The sequence below is a fragment of the Hoplias malabaricus genome, chromosome 3 (assembly GCF_029633855.1).
Source record: "Hoplias malabaricus isolate fHopMal1 chromosome 3, fHopMal1.hap1, whole genome shotgun sequence".
Taxonomy (NCBI): Eukaryota; Metazoa; Chordata; class Actinopteri; order Characiformes; family Erythrinidae; genus Hoplias; species Hoplias malabaricus.
The window spans coordinates 74,736,306-74,759,094 of NC_089802.1; the positions used below are offsets into that span (position 1 = coordinate 74,736,306).

General features: G+C 43.8%; 2 protein-coding genes across 4 annotated transcripts; both read left to right on the forward strand.

Annotated features, from left to right (window-relative positions):
- Positions 1-83: 83 nt before the first annotated feature.
- On the forward strand, positions 84-6,000 carry grap2b (GRB2 related adaptor protein 2b). Of its 3 annotated transcripts, none has more exons than XM_066665168.1 (9): positions 84-212; positions 1,588-1,686; positions 2,171-2,262; positions 2,414-2,533; positions 3,064-3,223; positions 3,443-3,487; positions 4,537-4,599; positions 4,899-4,982; positions 5,690-6,000. In XM_066665168.1, the coding sequence occupies exons 2-9, from the start codon at positions 1,609-1,611 to the stop codon at positions 5,864-5,866; spliced, it is 819 nt and encodes a 272-aa protein (XP_066521265.1). In that variant the 5' UTR covers positions 84-212; positions 1,588-1,608; the 3' UTR covers positions 5,867-6,000. The 3 variants fall into 3 exon arrangements, with proteins under 3 accessions (XP_066521265.1, XP_066521264.1, XP_066521263.1); XM_066665167.1 differs by lacking the exon at positions 84-212 and adding an exon at positions 1,205-1,374; XM_066665166.1 differs by lacking the exon at positions 84-212 and adding an exon at positions 1,206-1,428.
- A 677-nt stretch (positions 6,001-6,677) lies between these two features.
- LOC136692614 (protein FAM83F-like) lies at positions 6,678-16,198 on the forward strand. The gene is made up of 5 exons (XM_066666166.1): positions 6,678-7,212; positions 13,120-13,287; positions 13,480-13,601; positions 14,017-14,738; positions 15,147-16,198. Exons 1-5 carry the CDS (start codon positions 6,730-6,732, stop codon positions 15,191-15,193), a joined length of 1,542 nt encoding a protein of 513 aa, XP_066522263.1. The 5' UTR covers positions 6,678-6,729; the 3' UTR covers positions 15,194-16,198.
- The last annotated feature ends 6,591 nt before the right edge of the window (positions 16,199-22,789 follow it).

The following is a 22,789-nucleotide window of genomic DNA, read 5'->3' on the forward strand; positions in this document are numbered from 1 at the left end:
CCAGTGTGGTCAGAAATGGCAGCTGGGGGGTGGGGGAGAGGGGACGGTGCCTCTTCCTTTTTTTATTACTGCACCCACGGCTGCGACGCTCTGAGTGAAAGTCTGGCTGCCGACTTGTGTGTTCAGAACCGGTTCATCGTAGCGTAGCTGCTGCTTAGTTGATGACTTCTTCAGAGTCCAGTCTTCACTGGGGGTGCTTTGGCTGGTGATTGGTAAGAATCAACCTAATGGACTATGTTCATTGGTACATTCATGATGGGGAAATACAACCTATGTACAGTAGATTCTCTCAGGGGCAACATTATTATAACATTTACATTCACGGCTTTTTGCTGAAGCCTTTATTGTGACTGATTTTCCTGATTTTACCAAACTGTTATTTATTATTATTATAATTATTAGTCATCGTACAACATTCAACAAAATGTGTGTTCTTGTTGCAGTACCCACACACACACACACACACACACACACACACACACACACACACAGAGTGGTGGGCATCCAGCAAAGTAGCCGGGGAAACACTAGCACTTTCTCAAGGGAACCCCAGGCATGGGGGAAGGGAGGAGGAGGAGTGATGTTACCCCACCCCCTCCCTTTTTTTTCTTTTTAGAAAAGCAGGGGATACACTGTTTCGTGTTGATGCCAGGGCACTATCCCTCAGCAGTGTCCATTGGATAGATCAGATTCTGCGGCCAGAATGGCACTGATGTTGCTGCTAGAGAGCCATTTTTGAGAGTTGGGGAAAGAGATTGTAACCTCTGCACTGGCACAAGGCAAGTGGAAAAGAGGCTACGGCTCTTTTTTCAGTCTAGTGGGTAATGGAGAGAAGAGAAGAGAAGAGAAGAGAAGAGAAGAGATGAGATGAGATGAGAAGAGAAGAGAAGAGAAGAGAAGAGATGAGAAGAGAAGAGAAGAGAAGAGATGAGAAGAGAAGAGAAGAGAAGAGAAGAGAAGAGAAGAGAAGAGAAGAGATGAGAAGAGAAGAGAAGAGAAGAGAAGAGAAGAGAAGAGAAAACATTTTCATTTCTATCTACAGTGCCATCTACAATGCCTTTAAGAACCGGAAACTGAATTTGCACAACTGTTTGACGCTTAATATGAGTGTGTGTGTGTGTGTGTGTGTGTGTGTGTGTGTGTGTGTGAGCGAGAGAGAGAGAGAGAGAGAGAGAGAGAGAGAGAGAGAGAGAGAGAGAGAGAGAGGAAGTGGTAAAACCCAGCCGAAAAAGCTAATAGAGGGTTAGTCTTTTCACATCATCCACTTCAACACAGTTTCCATTTTCTTGGCGCATTTCTTCTTCGACTCTCTGGATCATCTGGAGGTGCCACTGCCACAGAGCTCCAGGGTCCTGAGGTCCAGGGTCACTGCCGGTGAGGAGTTTGGCGTATTCTCCTTGTGTCTGTTTGGGTTTCCTCCGGGTGCTGGTAGGTGGATCGGCTGTACGAAAGCGTCCATATGCGTGAGTGCGTGAGTGACTGGATGAATGTGTGATGCCCTGGTACCATGTCCATGAAGCAGGTTACAGTAGCTCTCTCTCTCTCTCTCTCTCTCTCTCTCTCTCTCTCTCTCTCTCTCTCTCTCAGTGTCCATGAACTGTGTCCAGCATGGAGGCGATCTGCAAGTTTGATTTCACAGCCACAGCTGAGGATGAGCTCAGCTTCAATAAAGGAGAAACCATTAAGGTAAGGGCTATTTATATTTATAACTGGTACCTTCTCAGGCCGAGCTCTTTAATACAGAACTCAAACACACTGATTCACAGATAACAGTTCAACCCTTATCAAGCCACATCTAAGAGCCTCATGTCTCTGACATCACTCAGCCTCCGGTTTACAGTGATGTGTGACAGATCTACAGTCCCGCACGTTTAGAAACACGTCCTAGTGGATCAGACACAGCAGTGCCACTGGAGTTTTTAAGCACTGTCCACTACCTTGAGGTCCACCTTGTAGATGTAAAGTCAGAGACAGTAGCTCGTCTGTCGCTGCGCTGTTTGTGTTGGTCGTCCTCTAGTCCTTCATCGGTTGACACAGGCCACCACAGGACACCAGCACAACACACACTAACACACCACCACCCTGTCAGTGTCACTGCAGCGCTGCAGCATGCTCTGTGGTGGGCAGGTTGGCGTATGTATGTTTTAATCAGGTTTCTATGTCTCTGTAGATTTTAGGCACCAAGGACGACTGGTACAGAGCTGAAAGACATGGCTTTCTGGGTTTCGTTCCAAAGAATTACATCACGCTCAACCTCCCCAGGTGATGAGGATGTGTTTATAGAGGGGGGGAGGGGGGAGGTAGAGGAGGGGGGTATGGGTGGGGGGTACAATGATTATAAATCTGGTTAAAGATCCATTAGGACGTTACAAAGGAACCCTATAAAGCTGTGTATTAATGCTCGACTCTGCAGCTGGTTTCAGGAGGATATCAGTCGACAACAGTCTGAGAGTGTTCTCAAGCAACAGCCAATAGGAGCCTTCCTCATCCGAGACAGCCAGAGCTCTCCAGGAGATTTATCCATATCTGTCAGGTACTGCACTACCGTTTAATCCCATTACCAATTCTGTACACACGGGGTTAATGCTACGCTCCCTAAAAAAAATGAAGGTTCCCTGAGGGTTCTTCAGTAATGGCATTGATTTCAGTTGGAACTAGAACCACTGCCTTTATAATAGAACCACTGAAGAGAGTTGGGTGCTGAACCAGTCACGTGTCCTCTTAGTCAATTGAGTCTTGTTTTGTTACACTCTGGGCCACCATAGTTTTTTAAAAACACAGTAGACCCACGCTCGGCTGATCTGTTGGCGCCCCCTGCTGGTCAGAAAGGGTGCGGCAGCTTCTTGTTTGTAAAATAAGGCCCTATCCCATTTTCCACATATTATTAGAATAAGGGCCCACATTTCTCAAGCTCCTAGGAGTCAAATAAACATCCATCCATGCAGTTCTACTCAGGTCTTTGGGTTTCAGAAAAGAAAAAAAAGAAAAAACAAGGAGAAAGTAGGGTGTGGGCTCCTTAAATACATTTTGTTCACAACGTGCTGGTCTTCTTTATTCTGCCAGGCACGAGCATGACGTGCAGCACTTCAAAGTGCTGCGGGACGCAAGGGGGCAGTATTACCTCTGGGACGTGAAGTTCCCCTCGGTGAATAAATTAGTGGATTTTTACACCGTCAACTCGATTTCCAAACAGAGCTGCGTCCGCCTCGTCACAGCGCAACGGGTGAGACACTCCCACACATTACGTCTCTCAACAACAATCAAATTCTACTTAGAAAAACAAACAGTATCTGATCAGATGCAAATGCAGATGGCACGTAAACATAGGCCTAAACAGATAAGATTTGTTTTGTTTGTGTGTGTGTGTGGGTGGGTGGGTGTGTTGTCACCAGCATTCCTTTTACTTTCACTGAACTACTTCACTCCTCTCTCTTTCTTCCAGAGGACATTAGATGAAGCTCCAGAAACAAGACCATCTCCTCCAGTGGTACTGCCTCTGTTCTTAAATAACCCAGAACATTCGTTCATTCATTATCTGTAACCCTTATCCAGTTCAGGGTCCCGGTGGGTCCAGAGCCTACCTGGAATCATTGGGCGCAAGGCAGGAATACACCCTGGAGGGGGCGCCAGTCCTTCACAGGGCAACACAGACACTCACACCTACGGACACTTTGAGTCGCCAATCCACCTACTAACGTGTGTTTTTTGGACTGTGGGAGGACACCAGAGCACCCGGAGGAAACCCATGCAGACACAGAGAGAACACACCACACTCCTCACAGACAGTCACCCGGAGGAAACCCACGCAGACACAGGGAGAACACACCACACTCCTCAATGACAGTCACCCGGAGGAAACCCACGCAGACACAGGGAGAACACACCACACTCCTCACAGACAGTCACCCGGAGGAAACCCACGCAGACACAGGGAGAACACACCACACTCCTCACAGACAGTCACCCGGAGGAAACCCACGCAGACACAGAGAGAACACACCACACTCCTCACAGACAGTCACCCGGAGGAAACCCACGGAGACACAGGGAGAACACACCACACTCCTCACAGACAGTCACCTGGAGGAAACCCACGCAGACACAGAGAGAACACACCACACTCCTCACAGACAGTCACCCGGAGGAAACCCACGGAGACACAGAGAGAACACACCACACTCCTCACAGACAGTCACCCGGAGGAAACCCACGCAGACACAGAGAGAACACACCACACTCCTCACAGACAGTCACCCAGAGGAAACCCACGCAGACACAGGGAGAACACACCACATTCCAAATACATGTAGAATGTATTTCCTAAAGGATATTGAGTAAAATACCTCCTAATCGAAGTTTTATGTAAGCTCTAGAAAAACAAACTCCCGGACGTTTGTGAAATTCCGCCCAGACAGTTTTTAAGTCTAAAAAAGAGGACCTGTCCGGGTAAAAGAGTATGTCTGGTCACCCTAATCTAGAATGGATCCCCTTCTACATTTAATTCTCTCTCTCTCTCTCGCTCTCTCTCTCTCTCAGCCTCAGCCCAGAGTAGATGATGTTTCTCACAGAGCTCTTCCAAATCCCAGGACATACCCCCAGGTACTGCCTCTGCTGTAGATGATTTATTTGATAATACATTTACTCCACAATAAACTGGGGCAGGATTGTCACTGCTGTAATAAATAATGCTTCAAGACATATGTATGTGCATCACTAATATTGATTACAATCAAGGTCATGGACAGAACTGTTCAAAGGGGTGGGCTCTAGGGTGTGAACTTAGTTGGCTGCTGCAAAATCTATTACTTACAGCTTCGCAAGCTCCTTTAATTTTAGTTTGGGAGTGAAAGGCTTAGGTGGAGGTGCAGGTGATAAGTGTGTATCTCGACTGTGTGCAGGAGAGAGGAATGAGGATAGAGGGCAGATCAGCAGGACCTCAGTTTCCCCCTGCACGCCCAGCAGAGACCTTCCCACGCCCATCGGTAACAACACACACACACACACACACACACACACATCAAATCCAACTCCAGAAAAACCTCTTATGAAAGTACTTTAGTATTTTATTCCAACAAGTGCCAGACACCTGCACTTTAACAGGTCAAACCCACCCACACACGCTCTTTCACACACACACACACACACACACATAAACACAGACACACACACAGTTTTGTCTCCATGGTTTAAAGGCACATTGCAGAGGTGTTTGGAATCCCTTCATTTGGTGGAGACTTACTCTAATTTTAGCCATGATTTATACAATAGGGGCATGGTTGTTGTGCCCATAACGACAACAAGTCCCCACAATGTGTGTGTGGAAACAGATTTTGGTCCCCACAACATGATGAATACCAAGATCACACTCTCTCTCTCTCTCTCTCTCTCTCTCTCTCTCTCTCACACACACACACACACACACACAGGGAGAGGTGTTTCTTTGTCTTTGTATACAACCCTGTGTATGTGTGTGTGTGTGTGTGTGTGTGTCTAATGTATGGTCAAACACATATGTCCTACACGTGAAGTAGCAGCACTATGTCAGCACTAGCAATGTGCTATGAGGGTATTTATAGGCCTAAATATAATATATATATAAATATATTTATATACAACTTCCCCCGGGGTGTGTGTGTGTGTGTGTGTGTGTGTGTGTGTGTGTGTGTGTGTGTGTGTGTGCTTGATGCAGTTGGGACCTTTACGGGTCAAAGCTCTGTTTGACTTCAAAGCTGAGGACATGGACGAGCTGACGTTCAGCGCCGGTGACATCATCGAAGTTGTGGACGCCTGTGACTCTTTGTGGCACATGGGTCGCCTAAGAGGAAGAACCGGACTCTTTCCAGCCAACTACACCACACCAATGTAAACGTACACAACAGCGCCATCCAGGCATTGTTCAACTTCACTTTATGACATCACCAGTGATGTCACAATTCAACTCTGTTGTTCTGAATTCATTTGTTTCGAGTCTTGTGTTGTTTGTCAAATAAACCGTCTGCATACTGATCATGTCTGTGGTGGACTTGTTTTGCTCTGCTTTATTTACACTGATCAGCCACAACATTACAACCACTGTATACATGCACTTCTATGATTATTAAAGACTATAGTCCATCTCCGGCTCCGCCCACAGTTTGTCAATGGTCAGGACCCCCACAGACCAGGTATTATCCAGCAGTGACCATGTATATACCATGTTGTCTCTTTAAATTAACTATTTCATTCCCAGGCCTTACTATGTAGGTCCCATGTCTTAAGTATTTAGATCGCTCGCCTTATTCATTCACCAAATACCACACCCCAGATACACACACACTTCCTCTGAGATTATATGAACCTAGCCACCACCTTTTTTCTAACTGTAGCTAACACATCATCACTGGGAATTTCAGCACGCTTGGAGGAGAATGCTAAGAATCCAGCTCCTAAATGGTTAACACTGGACTTTTGTGATGGAAGCAGAGTGGGGGCCATCCCACCCAAACAAGACAATGCCTTTGAAAGACTGCGTCAGCCTTCCCTCAGCAGGGGAACTCCTCGAGAATTCCTGGTGAACTTTAGCACGATTATATTCAAGGTAAGGCCTAAGTGAGCCAATGAGCATGGGCCAATTTGCATGCGAGGCCCCGCCCACTGCCCCTTCATCTCACCTGATCAAGGCCAGGTGAGTTTAGACTGCCTCAGCTCTCTCGTTCCCGTGACGGGCCGGGACCGGTGAGCGCGAGAGCCATGGCCGAATCCCAGCTCGCGTGCATGGACGATGGCCACATCAACGAGAATATCCCCGAGTCCAGGCCCGAGTTTTACTACAGCGAGGAGCATCGCGTGGCCCTGGAGAAGCTGTTGCGCGAAGGCGACGGAGCCTTCAAGACGCTCCTGCGCGAGGACAAAGTCACGGATTTTCTGTCCGCGCGCGAGATCAAAGCCATAACGAATACATTCGTGGAGTACAACGGCACCGAGGAAGAGGAGCAGGCGAAAAACCCGAGCGAGGGGGAAGGCAAAGAAGCGCGAGGTGAAGACTCGTCCACTCTGCGCTCCACGTACTGGCCGCAGCTCTCGGACACCGAGGTTCCGCCGCTGGACATCGGCTGGCCGCACGGGGGCTTCTTCAGGGGCGTCACGCGCGTGAACGTATTCACGCACCCGCCAAAACTGAACGCACCGCACATTAAAGAAGTGGTGCGCAGACTCATACAAGAGGCCAGCAAGGTGAGCACTGACCACGATCAGGGTAATGACTGATCTCAGTACTGACCTCGGTCACAGTAATGTCCAGAGAATAGGGCCATTGCCATGTATCTGTCACAGTAATAATACACAATACTATTCCCAGTAATGCAATATACACACAATTACAACAGTTATAACTGTACAATAATGGCAGTAATAACCAGAAGGAACTCCTGTGAAGCAGCCTGTGTTGAGTCACAGTGCACAGTGTCTGTGGAGGGGGGGCGGGGGGTTACTGAGTTGCTGAGGGTTCAGTTTTGAGAGAAGAGGCTGGTGACGGGTCACTGAGTTGAGAACAGTGTACAGTGTCAGTTTCAGGCTCATAAACAGCTGAGCACGTTAGACAGACGAGTGTGGACTTGTGTCTCCAGGAACTCCAGTGTAGTTTACTGCAGTCTGCACTGGGACGGTTTTGGGGAGTGGTCAACAGCAGCCGGAGGGGTTCAGATCAACAGAAAGGAATGTGGATATAATGTGTGATCACTTCCACTGAAAAGTACATTAGCACTCAGTGATACCTTTGCATTGGTGTTATTCCGGAGCCCTGCTTTTAGCTGGAACTCCGTTCCCCCAGGCTTTGTTTTGGCATGCAGTAAAATTCCTCTCAACTTTCACCTGCTTTTAGACCAGTGTTTATAAGTTGTGACTCTGGGGCCAATACAGAATACTGCATAGTTCAGTGTCTGCATGCTCCGACACAACCACTTTAACCCTATAAAGACTCCGAAGTCTGTTGGTGATTTGTTTCCTTTCCATTCATTCATCTATTCATTGTCTTGATCAGGGTTGCGGTGGGTCCAGAGCCTGCCCAGAATCACATGTGCAATGAAAGAACACACCTGGGGTAGGATTTTAGTCCATCGCAGGGCATCACACGTTCACTTTCACTCACTCACTCACTCACTACTTACAACACAGTTACTCACTCACACACATACATACTCACTCACTCATTCACTCACACACATACTCACTCACACACATACATACTCACTCACTCATTCACTCACACACATACTCACTCACACACATACATACTCACTCACTCATTCACTCACACACATACTCAGTCACTCACACACATACATACTCACTCACTCATTCACTCACACACATACTCACTCACACACATACATACTCACTCACTCATTCACTCACACACATACTCACTCACACACATACATACTCACTCACTCATTCACTCACACACATACTCACTCACACACATACATACTCACTCACTCATTCACTCACACACATACTCACTCACACACATACATACTCACTCACTCATTCACTCACACACATACATACTCACTCACCCGCTCACTCACACACATACTCAGTCACTCACACACATACATACTCACTCACTCATTCACTCACACACATACATACTCACTCACCCGCTCACTCACACACATACATATTCACTCGCTCACACACACACACATACATACATACTCCCTCACTCATTCACTCACACACATACATACTCATTCACTCACACACATACATACTCCCTCACTCATTCGCTCACATACATACTCACACAGTCACTCACACATATATACTCATTCATACACACACATACATACTCATTCACTCACACACATACATACTCACTCACACACATACATACTCTCTCACTCACACATACATACTCACTAACTCACTTACTCACTCACACACATACATACATACTCATTCACTCACACACATACATACTCACTCACACACATACATACTCTCTCACTCACACATACATACTCACTCACACACATACATACTCTCTCACTCACACATACATACTCACTCATTCACTCACACATACATACTCACTAACTCACTTACTCACTCACACACATACATACATACTCATTCACTCACACACATACTCACTCACTTGCTCACTCACTCGCATGCATACATACTCACTCACATATATATTCACTCACATATATACTCACTCACATACATACATACACTCACTCACATACATACTCACTCACACATATATACTCACTCACACATACATACTCACTTACTCACAAACATACACTCACTCACATACATACTCACACACATACATACTCACTTACTCACATACATACTCACTTACTCACATACATACTCACTCACACATATATACTCACTCACACATATATACTCACTCACACATACATACACACTCACTCACACATATATACTCACTCACACATACATACACACTCACTCACACATATATACTCACTCACACATACATACGCACTCACACACATACATACTCACTCACATACATACCCACTCACTCATTCACTCACACACATAAATACTCACTCACACACATACATACTCACCCACTCACACATATATACTCACTCACACATACATACACACTCACTCACACATATATACTCACTCACACATACATACGCACTCACTCACACATATATACTCACTCACACATACATACGCACTCACTCACACATATATACTCACTCACACATACATACACACTCACTCACACATATATACTCACTCACACATACATACACACTCACTCACACATATATACTCACTCACACATACATACGCACTCACACACATACATACTCACTCACATACATACCCACTCACTCATTCACTCACACACATAAATACTCACTCACACACATACATACTCACCCACTCACACACATACATACTCACCCACTCACACATACATACTCACTCGTTCAAAAAAGTAACTCATTAAGAAAGTTTGGTCATCAATAAAACGAAACGTGCACATGATTTTCAGACAATGAAAGAAAAATGGTTGCAGATGAACAGAGTCCACATTGCTCCTTCAAAATATTGTTCCCTCTCCCTATTTGCTCCATCTTTTCAGAGCTCCATAACATTCCCAACGGTGTCCATCAACTGAACCTCTCTCCTGTCCAAGGCAGTGTGTGTGGTAACGTTTAATGGCTGCTGTGTTGTTCCTTGACAAATGATTTTCTTATTATTTGATGTTGCCTTTGGCATTAGGGCGGATGAGGCATGGAGAGAATATAAATAGGGGTCATGTGACTTGTTTGACCTGATATAGAAGGCAGTGTAAGGTCTGGAAAGCCTTCATTGTTCTGCAGTGGGTCGGAATGAGGAAGAACTCTTTTTATTTTACGTCTGTGCTGTGCATCTAAGTATGACTTTACTTGGAGGAAAACTTCCCCAGCTGTGATCACAAGCCAGTCATCTTCTTATACCCTTTCAACTTGTGATTTTTATGTGTTGTATGTGTTTGTGGCACTTGTAGTTTTTTAAATTTCTCACAAATGCACCCACAACCATCTTTAGACTGGAGATCTAGTAAAAATGTAATGTTCACACCTCTCCAAATAACACAGTTCCGTCTTGGACCCCTGTATGTGATGTTTGGTAGTGGGCTGGTGCCCCTAAAGGTGTTACTGTTACCCCTGCACTCACGGCTTTACAATTCATCTCCTGCGTTAACATTAACACCAGCTCTTCATTTTTTTTTTTGTTGTTTTACTGCAGTGTTGTTATTTGTTGTGGCCAGAGGAGGATGGGTTCCCCATTTTGAATCTTGGTTCCTCTCAAGGTTTCTTCCTCTTGCTTTGAGAGAGATTTCCTTGTCCGTGTCACCCTAGGCTCGCGCAAAGGAGGCCTGGACCCAGGACTCTGTGGCGAAATTCATTATGAAAAGTGCTACATTAATAAAACAGAAAACGGAATCTGAAACTAAACAGAAGGACATCGCTAACACAAACCGTTCTAATGAGTTCTTTTTTCCCTGAAAGTTGCTGGACACACTCTCCATGATTGAGTGAGGAACTCTGTGATCTCTGGAGGAGCTCTGAGGAGAGCTGCTACTGCTTAGCATCGAATGGAGCCCTGGACGTCCTCCCACTGGAGGTATACTATAGGCCTGGCCTGGCTGTCCTGAGAACACCTAGGGAACAACAAGGATGTGCTAGAGCTAGAGCAGAAATGAGCTCCCAAGTAACAATAGTGTGTTCAGTTACACACTAAAGAGCTTTTTAACACGTATTTATGTCAAACTGGGACCACTAACACAGCTAAACCAACACATTAGGACCCAGCAGTATCTGCTCCAGTGGCCAGTGACTGGACAGTAGTCACTTTCTCTTCCTCTCACACTTTGAGGTTTTATCTAAAACCCTGACTCATTCTGCTCCTCTGACCTAAGCCCTGTTCCTCACACTTTCTCCTCTGAGTTTCAGAACTGATACTAAACTCAGAACTGGTTTTAGAGCAGGAACTTCAGAGGAAACCGACACGCCAGGATTCCAAGGTGCAGCAACACTCACAGGTCATAGTTTTATTTTCAGTTTTAAACGCCACATCTGTGGTTTGGGATTGAAGGTGAATATGCGCGTGTGTGTGTGTGTGTGTGTGTGTGTGTGTGTGTGCAAACACAGCACTTGGCCATGTGCCACTTCTCAGTAGCTCTTTGTAATTTCAGTTCTACTCAAAACTTTCCAGTGACTAATAAACAATAGTTACATCATAAACTATTAAAAACAGAGATCACATGTAAGAGCAGTATTACAAATGTTAAATGCTGGATATAGAAGGTATAAAACATCATATAATTGAATGGATAGTACTGAATTAAACCCAAATATATTAGTAGAAACTGAAATGAATATCTACATTTAAATTAAAATGCAATGGCAAAGAGTAGAGTCAGAGATGTGTGCTCCATGTCTCGTTTCTTAAATGATGCACAAGGCTTTTGAATCCTGTTGAGTTTGTTTTGAAGCTCTCAGAGCTGACCCAGGTTGTGTTTAATCAGAGAAATGATCAACACTAGGGTGACCAGACGCCCTCTTTTACCCGGATATGTCCTCTTTTTTAAACTTAAAAAAATGTCCGGCCGGAATTTCACAAACGTTTTTCTAGCGCTTACGTAGAATTTGGATAAGCGTTTAGTTCACAAACTAGTCCCGCCCTCCCCTACTCCGATTGGTTCGCTTGAGTGAGAAGGGGGCGTGGTGATGTAGCCTAAAATCTTCTGACTGTAGAGCTACCGTTATTGGTCGATAACCTTCTCTGTAAACATTTAATTGGTCAGTCTGCAGGTCAGTAGTCCTTGTTTACGTCAGGCAAAGCTCATGTACCTACCCTCATCTCGAGCAGCTATGCCGAAACGTAAATGTAAGTTCTCGCGAGAGCTCATCACCCATTCTCCAGCACCTAGCATGTTGCTAACGCTAAACGTTCTCCAGGCTATAAAACAACTGTGTGCCGCAAACTTCGAGATCATATTTGACATTTGATCTTTAACTTTTTACAGTTCCACTGGTAATTTGATAAACATACGCTCATGGTCAGACAAAAACCTCATATCTCATATTTTTTGATGCTTTCTGATTAGTTTTCACATTGTTTGGAAATACTAACTGTATTTGACCCCGTGTCTCAATAGAAATGCCTTTGAAATTAATGTTTTTACACTGAATCCCACTAAGTGTTCCGTAGTTTGGTGTACTTTGGAGATACAAGGTGTTGTCTTTCTGTGCTAACAGAAATGGTTCTCAAAGTTGGTTTGTGGTTTAAAAAGAATGAGGAATGCTATTGCTTCTCGAACCTGTTTGACAGCTATATATTTATATATATATATATTTTTAAAAACACCTGGCAGCTGATGAACTTGCACCACTTTCTCTCAGGCGATAATAAAAGAGATACCATATCTGTTCTTTTGTCTCTTATCAAACACAACATGACCCTTTTTGACCTGTAACACAAACACAAAACCAGGCCGAGCACCAGTCTGCTTCTCTGAGTAAATAGATGGCCAAGAAGATACTTATTCTAAAGGTTTATCAGCACTGTCCTGTGTTTGTTTCTCAGGTCATTGCTATCGTCATGGACCTGCTCACCGATGTCCACATCCTGCAGGATCTGCTGGAAGCAGCGTCCAAGCGCAGGGTTGCTATTTACATCGTTCTGGACATTCAGGGAGTGCCGCATTTCCTGGACATGTGCAACCGACTGCAGGTCAAATCTCAGCATCTGCAGGTGAGCAGAAATAATGGCATGTTCAGAAATAAAGATACAAGGAGTGAAGCAAAGCATGGGGTCAGAAAGAATAGAGCACACTGGACAAACACAGGGCAAAATCCAGTGGTGTCTTCATCGGCATGTATGGATTACAGGAGCAAGGTATATGACTGAATGACTGTTCATGCTCTCGTTTGCATATTTTCATAGAACATCCGTACACGGACAGTAAAAGGCCTGGGGTTCGACTTGTCTTTTGGGAGGATTCCTGGGAACTTGAGCAGTAAATACATGCTTATAGATGGAGATAAGGTCATGTTTGGGACATACAGGTGGGTGCTTTGTTTTTATGCCAAGTTAGCCGTCTGTAAATAGAGGTCAGAGAGAGCTTAACAGCCCTTCCTCACTCTAGGCCTTCCCTTAAACTCAGTGTTATGGATAGGTCTTTGTGATGTCATAATAGAAGTATTCTCCTCCAAGTGTGTTGAGCTCCAGTTATATTGCATTAGCAGCCATACTTAAACAAGCTTTAGCTGTCTTCTGAAGTTTCAGAGGTCATTTTCTAGCCTTCTTCCCCATTAATGTGGTGGCACGGCATGGGACCAAGATGGTGGACAGAATTGGCAGTTGAGTCTCTAAACCAGAGATCATTTACATATATCAGTGTTAAATAAGGAGTAGTCTGATGTTATATGCACAGTGTTATAAGAAAAATATTAGGACCCACATTTTTCTTGCTTTCTGCAGCTTCTCCTGGTCATCAGGCCGCATGGACAGGAACATGATCACCATAATGACTGGCCAGATAGTCGACTTCTACGACAACGACTTCAGGGAGCTTTACGCGATCTCAGACAAGCTGAACCTGTATAAAGAGTTCCACATCAGTAAGACAAAGACAGAAACCCTGAGCCGGGTGACCATACCCAAACGTCCAAGTCTACCCGCAACCTCCCGTTTCCAGGTCAGCCTGGGGGAAGCAGGGACCCTCAAAGTGCCTGAGCACAAATACTACAACCCTAAATACGAGCTTGCTATGGGGAATATCCCTGGACCCAGTGGATCCCTGCCTGATCTCTCTGGCAAGAAGCAGGCAGAAGCATCGCCGGAGGAACTGGCTTCGGATTTGAGTCCGACACAAGGGGGCAGTGTGAAACTGGAAACTCTGACCAGAGGGTCTTCTCCGCCAGAGGCAGAGACCAATAAAAAATGGGGAATCTTCAGTAGGAAACAACGGACTTCTCAAAGATCCAAAACCAAAAAGAATGCAGGTTTGGCTGAAGGTGAGGAAGGGACTCCTTGTCCTTCACCGTCCAGGAATCCCACGCTGCTCAATGGAGTGGAGGACTTGACAAACATCCCAGAGGAAGCAGAAGTGCAGAAGAAGCCACCTGCCAAAGCAAAGAACAAGTCACTCTTTAAGAAAAGGAGCTCTTCACAACAAACTCTCAACAGCCAAGTAGACAAAGGTGGGTATAACAACTGGGACCACTTTTCACAGATCAGCCTTTACATTCAAGTCTTTCTACACTCATCCTATTCTCAGTCCAGCATTGACACTGAGGACTTTAGAACTCCAGGAGCACTGCTGTGTCTGATCCACTCATACCAGAGCAACACAAACTAACACCACTTCCATACCAATGCAGCACAATAATACCTGCTTCGTGGGAATATCAGGGGGTTAACAAACTACGCAGAGCAGCAGATGGACTAGTCTTTAATGGTAGAGCTACAAAATGCACCTGTATGGTCAGTGGAGCCCATAAAATGGACAATGCATGTAGAATCAAGGCGGTCATGTATAGCCCAGGAACAAACTGATGTTTAGATCTGTCTCCTGGTTCTTATAACCCTCCTTTGTCTTTCTCTTGCAGATTCCAGATCCCTAAAACATCCAAAGAACAAGTGCCGCGTGTCCTGAAGAGTCTCACTGTTTATCTCACCGTATTTTCACATTGTTTCTTCTACATCTAAGCCTGATTGGCTGAAGGGGTTGGCTGGTAATACTCGGTTACTCAGGTGTAATTAACAGTGTTTACATTGCCTTTCTGTAGTCGTTCCTTGGGTACACATGCAGTAAAATAAAAGACAGGTGCAGAAGGCATGGGTGAAGTTGTGTTGCTCATGGCAGTGTCTTTAAGTTGCACATGGGCTTTGTGGGTGTACAGGAGACTCCAACTCCTCTGGTATACGTTATCCACTAGCCATTAATCAGTGGCTGATTTCTGACCTCTGTCTGGATATTTTGGTGGCCACACTAGGGACAGGGGCTGACTCCTATGTTGTTATTACTACTGTAATACAATGGAAGGCAGATACACAGGCTGGGGGAACATCTACCTTGTTTTTTAATGGTCTCAGGGACTGTTTTCAGGCCTTTAGCCACAGTATTGAATCAGTTTGTATTTGTTTGTAGAGTAAAAGCATGATTATTCAGTGCACTACTGAACTACTGTTTGATGATGTGAAAACAACAAAATATAGCAAGAGCGCCATCTAGTGGTCAATATATGTGCATGCATTTGTTTGTACTTGTAGTGTATATATGGACAATGTCACTTTAATGGTGTGCTGATGTGTGTGTGTGTGTGTTCACGTTTTGTGATGCTGAGCTCTGGGCTGTGGAGTGGTCAGTCAATTATTTTGAGAACACCAGCAGCATTTTTGCTCTTCTTTTGTTTCTATTTCTTTTATCAGTAAGATTATCTTAAAAGCTCCACATCCTTTCAGACCCACTGTGCTTCATTCAGGGGAAGGATAGACACAAACACCTGTGGAGTCTAAAGTGATAGCTCTGCCTGGTCTGGTTTGGTGGCCTATGGCTTTGAGGTGGGGGGTGGGGCAGGGGCAAGCTGATTAATTTGTAAATAATCTCAAAAACAGAATTACACCGTGAACATTGACAAACCAGTTTTTTTTTCTAATTCTGTTTTAACTGGAAATGAATAAATGATGTAAATAAAGGGTGGTCTCTCATTTTTGCACAGTGCTGTAGTGAATGTTTGTGTTTCAAGGGTGTGTTGTAACAGCTCTTACCACAGACGGGAAGGACGGCTGAAAGGAACTGACTGAAGGATGCATTCTGCTGCAACACCCTCAAAGAAAAAAGTAAAAAAGTACAGAAACCGGAAACCGGAAATAAGCCCCAAGCGGGTAGTGTAACACCCCTCCCCCTCCCTGTCCTATACCACAAACACGTTTCTTGGCGTAAACACTGTTAATAACAGCTGTTTTCTTACAGTTGGTGTCGGTATATTAGGATTTTAAGGCTGTATCTAAAGAAGCTCAGGACAGATTCAGGGTGAAACTGTGACTAAGACATTCCCATGAAAAATGGGAAAAATGATGATCGAATATACTGTACACGCCATTGGGTTTGAGATTAGTAACGTTGGGCTGTGTGAGTAATGCCACAGAAGACCAGCTTTCAGTTCCCTCCAGGATGAGCGGCCGAAAGTGAACTGTAGTAACATCAGTAGCATTGAGACTTTGTAAGTTGTAAGGCATTTTTTTGGTCCTGCTTCATTCTATGGGAAAGAGAGAGGTTCGAATAAATCTGACCAAAAGTGTGATAAAACAGAGCAGAAAACAAAAATTGAAAAATTAAAAATAAGAAAGTACTGAAAGTTGAAAGTGAAACTGAGGCTAATGAAAGTGGTTGATATTAAAGCACAGTCATAAACAAGCAACAAGAGATAGGATTTAAACTGATCTGTAGAGGACATGGATCTGGAACCATGTGAAAAAGATCTCCACAGAGTCCGAGCAGCAACAGAGAAAGCAGTCACCCTTGTGTTTTAAACGAGAGTACGGGATTTTTAACAGCATTTTATTAGAAGACCATGTTCATGTCACAGATACACAAATATACTGTGGAGCAACCTGGTCTCACACCTATTCGTGACATAGTCTTATATATATCACGATCATAAGTGTATGTATTTATAAGTGTAAGTTGCTCTTGCTCCTCGCTGTTGTTGTATGTTTAGCTGAACCTATGTGTGCTTTTAGGTCCTTTAAACCTTTATTTGCTACATATGGGAATTTCTTTTTTAATTCATCCGAGAACGTTTCGGCATAGCTGCTCGAGATGAGGGTAGGTACATGAGCTTTGCCTGACGTAAACAAGGACTACTGACGTGCAGACTGACCAATTAAATGTTTACAGAGGAGGTTATCGACCAATCACGGTAGCTCTACAGTCAGACCGTCCAATCCGAAGATTTTAGGCTACTTCACCACGCCCCCTTCTCACTCAAGCGAACCAATCGGAGTAGGGGAGGGCGGGACTAGTTTGTGAACGAAGCTTCTCGAAGTTCTATGTAAGCTCTAGAAAAACTAAATGCCGGACGTTTGTGAAATTCCGCCCGGAAATTTTTTTAAGTCTAAAAAACAGGACATGTCCGGGTAAAAGAGGACGTCTGGTCACCCTAGTAATTACCAAACAAACACTATGTGACAGTAACACGAAAACTCTTCCTCATTACAGGCGTAATAGAAAAAGGCATAATGCGAATTACACAACATAGGTTCTTATTCCAACAAAGGCATAAAGTATTTTATTATAATATTTCTCCTAAGCAATGTTTATTATCTGTGTCCTACTTTAGCTTTAACTCTAACGAGAACATTATTTTGACTATTTTTCAGGTTAATACTGAAAAGGACATTTTTCTAACTATTATTTGTTTCAATATTTTAGCAAATAATGAATTAGTAACGTTATATTTTCCGTAAATAAAAATAATGCCCTGGTATTAACGGATGGTAATGACGCCTTAATGAGGAGGAGTTGTCATGTTACTGTCGCATAACATGGCGCACGGTTTCTATGGTTATTGCCAATTCACTTATGATCGTGATATTGTCGCATAAAATGTCGAAAATATGTGACTATATCACGAATAGGTGTGAGACCGGGTTGAAAAACAAGCAGTACACAGTAAATTCAGCAGTGTTAAATGAACACTATTAGTGTTATATTAACACTGTAAATAGTGTAATAATTTAACACTCGCAGTGTTACGTTAACACTAATAGTGTTGATTTAACACTGGAGGATTTGCTGTGTAAACTGAACCCTGAACCTGAAAAGAAGTCAGTGTAGCGAAGCCAAAGTTGGAGAAATATGGTCACGTTTCTTAATGCAGCAGCATTTTGAACAAGCTGCAGACGAGCTAGAGAAGACTGACTGACCCCTTTCCCAGTAAACATTTAGCCGTTGATTCAACGTTGAAATAACGTAATGACTGCCGTCTAATCAAAGTTCTCTTAAGGTTGAAAATGAAAGTTGAAAAGACGTCCAAACACAGACATTGAAAAGACGACTGTTAGACGTATTTTGGACGTCCATTGACGTTATTAATTGGTGCCAAAATAAATTACTTGTAGAAAACACGTTTTGGACGTCCACTGACGTTATCGATTGGTCACCACTTAACTAACTTATTAAGATGGATTTTGGACGTCCATTGACGTTTAAAATATGTCCTTGACGGACAGACTACTTTTAGACCTATTTTGAACGTCCAGGGACATTCCCTGTTAACTGGGTTATAAAGGGAATTACAGTATTCAAGACGATATGTAATAAAAGCCTGAATAACAATCTCAGAATCCTTAAATTATAAAATCTGTTTAGCTTTAGCAATGTCTTTCAGTTGAAAAAAAAGCTTGATTTAACAGCAGGATTAATTTGTTTATCATATTTAAGAGCTGCCCCCTCCAGGGTGTATTGCCGCCTTGCGCCCAATGATTCCAGGTAGGCTCTGGACCCACCGCGACCCTGAACTGGATAAGGGTTACAGATAATGAATGAATGAATGAATGAATATTTAAGAGCTGAATCAAAAATGAGGGACAAATTATAAAAAAGTCATCTCAGGTTATCACTGGTAGATTGGGTATTTACTGAGGGGATGATCAGGACAACCTCTGTCTTACTCTCATTTAGCTGGAGGATGTTTTCAGGCAGCCAAAGCTTGACTTCACTCATACATTTAGACAGAGTGTATCCCCAGGGTTCAGAGGTAAATATAACCGAGTGTCGTCAGCATAGCAGTGATATGAGATTCCATATTTCTGGAAGATTAGTCCCTGGGGAACCAGGTATAATGGTAATCGAAAAGGACACAAAATAGAGCCCTCTAGTAAACCGTTAATAATGGGAACTGAGGAAGAAATCGACTTCCCTAATTGAACAGGAAAGTAGCGGTCTCTTAGGTAAGAAGAGAACCATGCTAATGCTCCATTTAAAAACCCATCACTGCTTTTGGTAAAATAACCACACAAATGGCCCTTGGCAAAAAAGAAGTGTATGAGCCCTTTAAGGTTCCTGTTTTTATTTTATAAGGAACCAAAAGTGAGGGTTGTTTTTGAGAAAAAGACTAATTCAGAACCTTTATTTTTAAGAGCGCTAGTCAGACCGCTGTGACAGTGATGTGCATTGTGTATGTGACTAGTTTCTAAGTAAAAACATAATGTGAATGTGGGCCACACGGTGGCGTTGTAGGTAATGACACCTCCAGGGTCTTGGACTGTATCCTCAGCTTAGTGGAGAGTGGAGAGTGTTCTCCCCGTGTCTGCGTGGGCTTAGGTATTCTCCCACAGTCCAAACACACCTGACTGAAGTTGGATTAGCTGTGTGAGACTGTCCACAGGTGTGAGTGACTGAGTGAGTGTTTGAAACTCTCCACAGACATTTGCAAGTGACTGAGTGTGTGTGATATCCAGCAATGGACTGGTGTGTGTTTCTTCTACCCAGTGATTTCGGATGGGCTCTGGACCCACTAAGACCATGAACAGAATGGAGCAGTTGCAGTAGATGAATGAATGAATGAATGATTAATCAGGTCAACATACATTTACCAGCATAAACGTCTTTCCTTCCACACAGGGCGGATAAGAAGTGAAGCTAAGCTGTCCGTAACCAGTGTGAAACCTTGCTGACAATGGACATTTTCATAGAACAATAAGGTTCTTCACGGTTTAAGAGGAGAACAGAACAGAAACTCAGTTGGGTTTCTTTACCTGGACGTTAGCAAAACAAAGGCACAAACAGCAGCAGACGCCCAAAACACTTAGCAGGAGCGTTTACAGCCCACTGAGCAAAGCAGAAGTGAAAATCACTGGCACGGTTTTACATGCTCATGGGAGGGGCCCTCAGAGAGAGTGGGATTATTATTAGAAGATAAAATAGGGATCCGAAACCAGGAAAAATGTATCACGTGATGACATAAGTCATTATTTATTGCATTACTGGCTAACATTGCAAGTTCTGGATGTTTCTCTAGCATTTTCCTAGCACGTTTGCAAATATCGAAAGATTCTCCTTCTCTTTACACAACTAGACCGAAACTAACTGCTGCTGAGGTACGGAACATATCTTCACTGTGTAGCTGAGCGCAACCGTCAGCCATTTTAAACCACCTGTGTTTTGCAACTCCTGACTTTCCCTCGAGGATCTGCCTCCTCACTTCTTAGGCAGGGGTCTGGGCAGTAGATTAGAGCCATGATTTTATTTGCTTTTATTCAGAAATCCGCCCTGTGAAGAGTTTGGTGTGTTCCTTGTGTCTGCGTGGGTTTCCTCCAGGGGCCCTGGTTTCCTCTGACAGTCTAAAAACATGCATTGCTAGGTGGATTAGCTGTGAGAAAATGTCCAGTGCATGAGTGACTGGGTGAGTGTGTGCGATCGATTGTGTGAGGGTGTGTGATGCTTTTTGTCGGACCGGTGTGACCCTGAAGAGAATGAAGCACTACCAGAAGATGAATGAAGGAATGATTTATTTATAAATGTCTTCGGTTTGAACGTTTTACAGTTGAACTGAACATTTAACATATCAACGGTTCATTCATTAATTGTCTGTAAGAGCTTATCCAGTTAAGGGTCACTGTGTGTCGGGAGCCTAATCACTGGGTGCAAGGCAGGGCGACACACACTCACACATTCACCCACACACTCACAACTAGGGACATTTTACCAGTTGGCCAAGCAGCGACTGAGGGCGGAAACCAATGCGGACACCGGGAGAACTAGGGCTGGACAATAATTCACTATCAATATACAGTGGAACCTCTACTAACGAGCGCCTATACTAACGAGCTTTCCAAGATACGAACCGGGCATTTGAATATTTTTTGCCTCCACCAACGAACCACGACTCTAGAAACGAACCCGAGCCTCCGCCGAGCCGGCGGCTGGAAATGACCACTGACCCCAATAGCCGAGTCTCCCAGCGCCCAGACTGTAGTGAGCTACAAATTGTAGCTTTAGCAATTTAGCATTAGCGTAAATAGCAGACATGGAAATTCGTGCTAAGTTAATCCGTATCTACGCTTCGTCTCCCCACATTCACCCATCTATTCTCCGTTATTCCACCCACCCCCCACCTCCCGTCATACAGCCAGTGCCTGTGTTATTCCTTCAGCCAGTCGTCACGTCTTCAAGGTAGCAATGTGTAACCACTTAAAACTTTATTTCTTTTTTATTACTGTTTCCACTGTATTTCTCTTTTATTTTTAGTAACGCTACATGTATTTTTTACTAATTTGAGAGTGTTGTAAACATAGATCAGTGCAAAAAGCGTGACTTTCGGGGCGGGGGCTGGAACGCATTAATTGCTTTTCCACTATTTTAAATGGGGAAAATTGACTCGAGAAACGAACTTTTCCACTTACGAACCGGGTCATGGAACGGATCAAGTTCGTAGGTCCACATATACTGCAATATAAAATGTTTCAATTGATATGATTTTTATACACATTTTTACTATTTCAGTGTCTCTCACTGACTAACGTTCATTACAGGGAACTGCCGTCAGTTGGTTGTTTGTCAGTTTTAAAGTTAGTTTAAAAATGTTAATATTGACAAAGCCAAGAGGTTGTTGTTTCATTGTGATGTCATATTGCTTTCCGTTCTTGGCAGTTTTTCGGTGCCTTTTTTATTGTTTCATATCGATATCGGAATTATATCGTAACGACCGCAATTAAGAAATATATTGTGATATAAATTTTGGCCGCATCATCCAGCTTCAACTGGGAACACACCAAACTCCTCACAGATAGTCAGCCAGAGCAAGGCCCATAGTGTTGCCCCATATAAACTGTTAACAAAGGGAACTCACAGAAGTCACACTTAACGTGCAAACACACGCTTCTCCGAAGGGAAGTGTTTTTATTTTTTACAGAAAGTCATACTGTGTCCTAAACTACACTGGCACTCTTGTGCCACATTTATGAAGACTCGGATGTGGTTTGAGTGGGCTGAGAGAGGTTTTATTGGTGTATTTAAAGAAATGCCTTGGGTTATTTCTGTAGTGTTAATACTGTGTTCTTAGCAATGCTTCTTGGCTAACTGACGATATCTGGCGTGCTTATTTCTGTTTGGCTCGTTGGTCTGGGGGATTGATCTTTACTTAGAGGTCTATTAGAGGTCTTGGTTTTAAATCCTGGATGTGTCCAGGTTTGCTAAACCATAAGTAAGTATGCTTTCTGCAAGTTCTATTTTATCGTTTTCTTC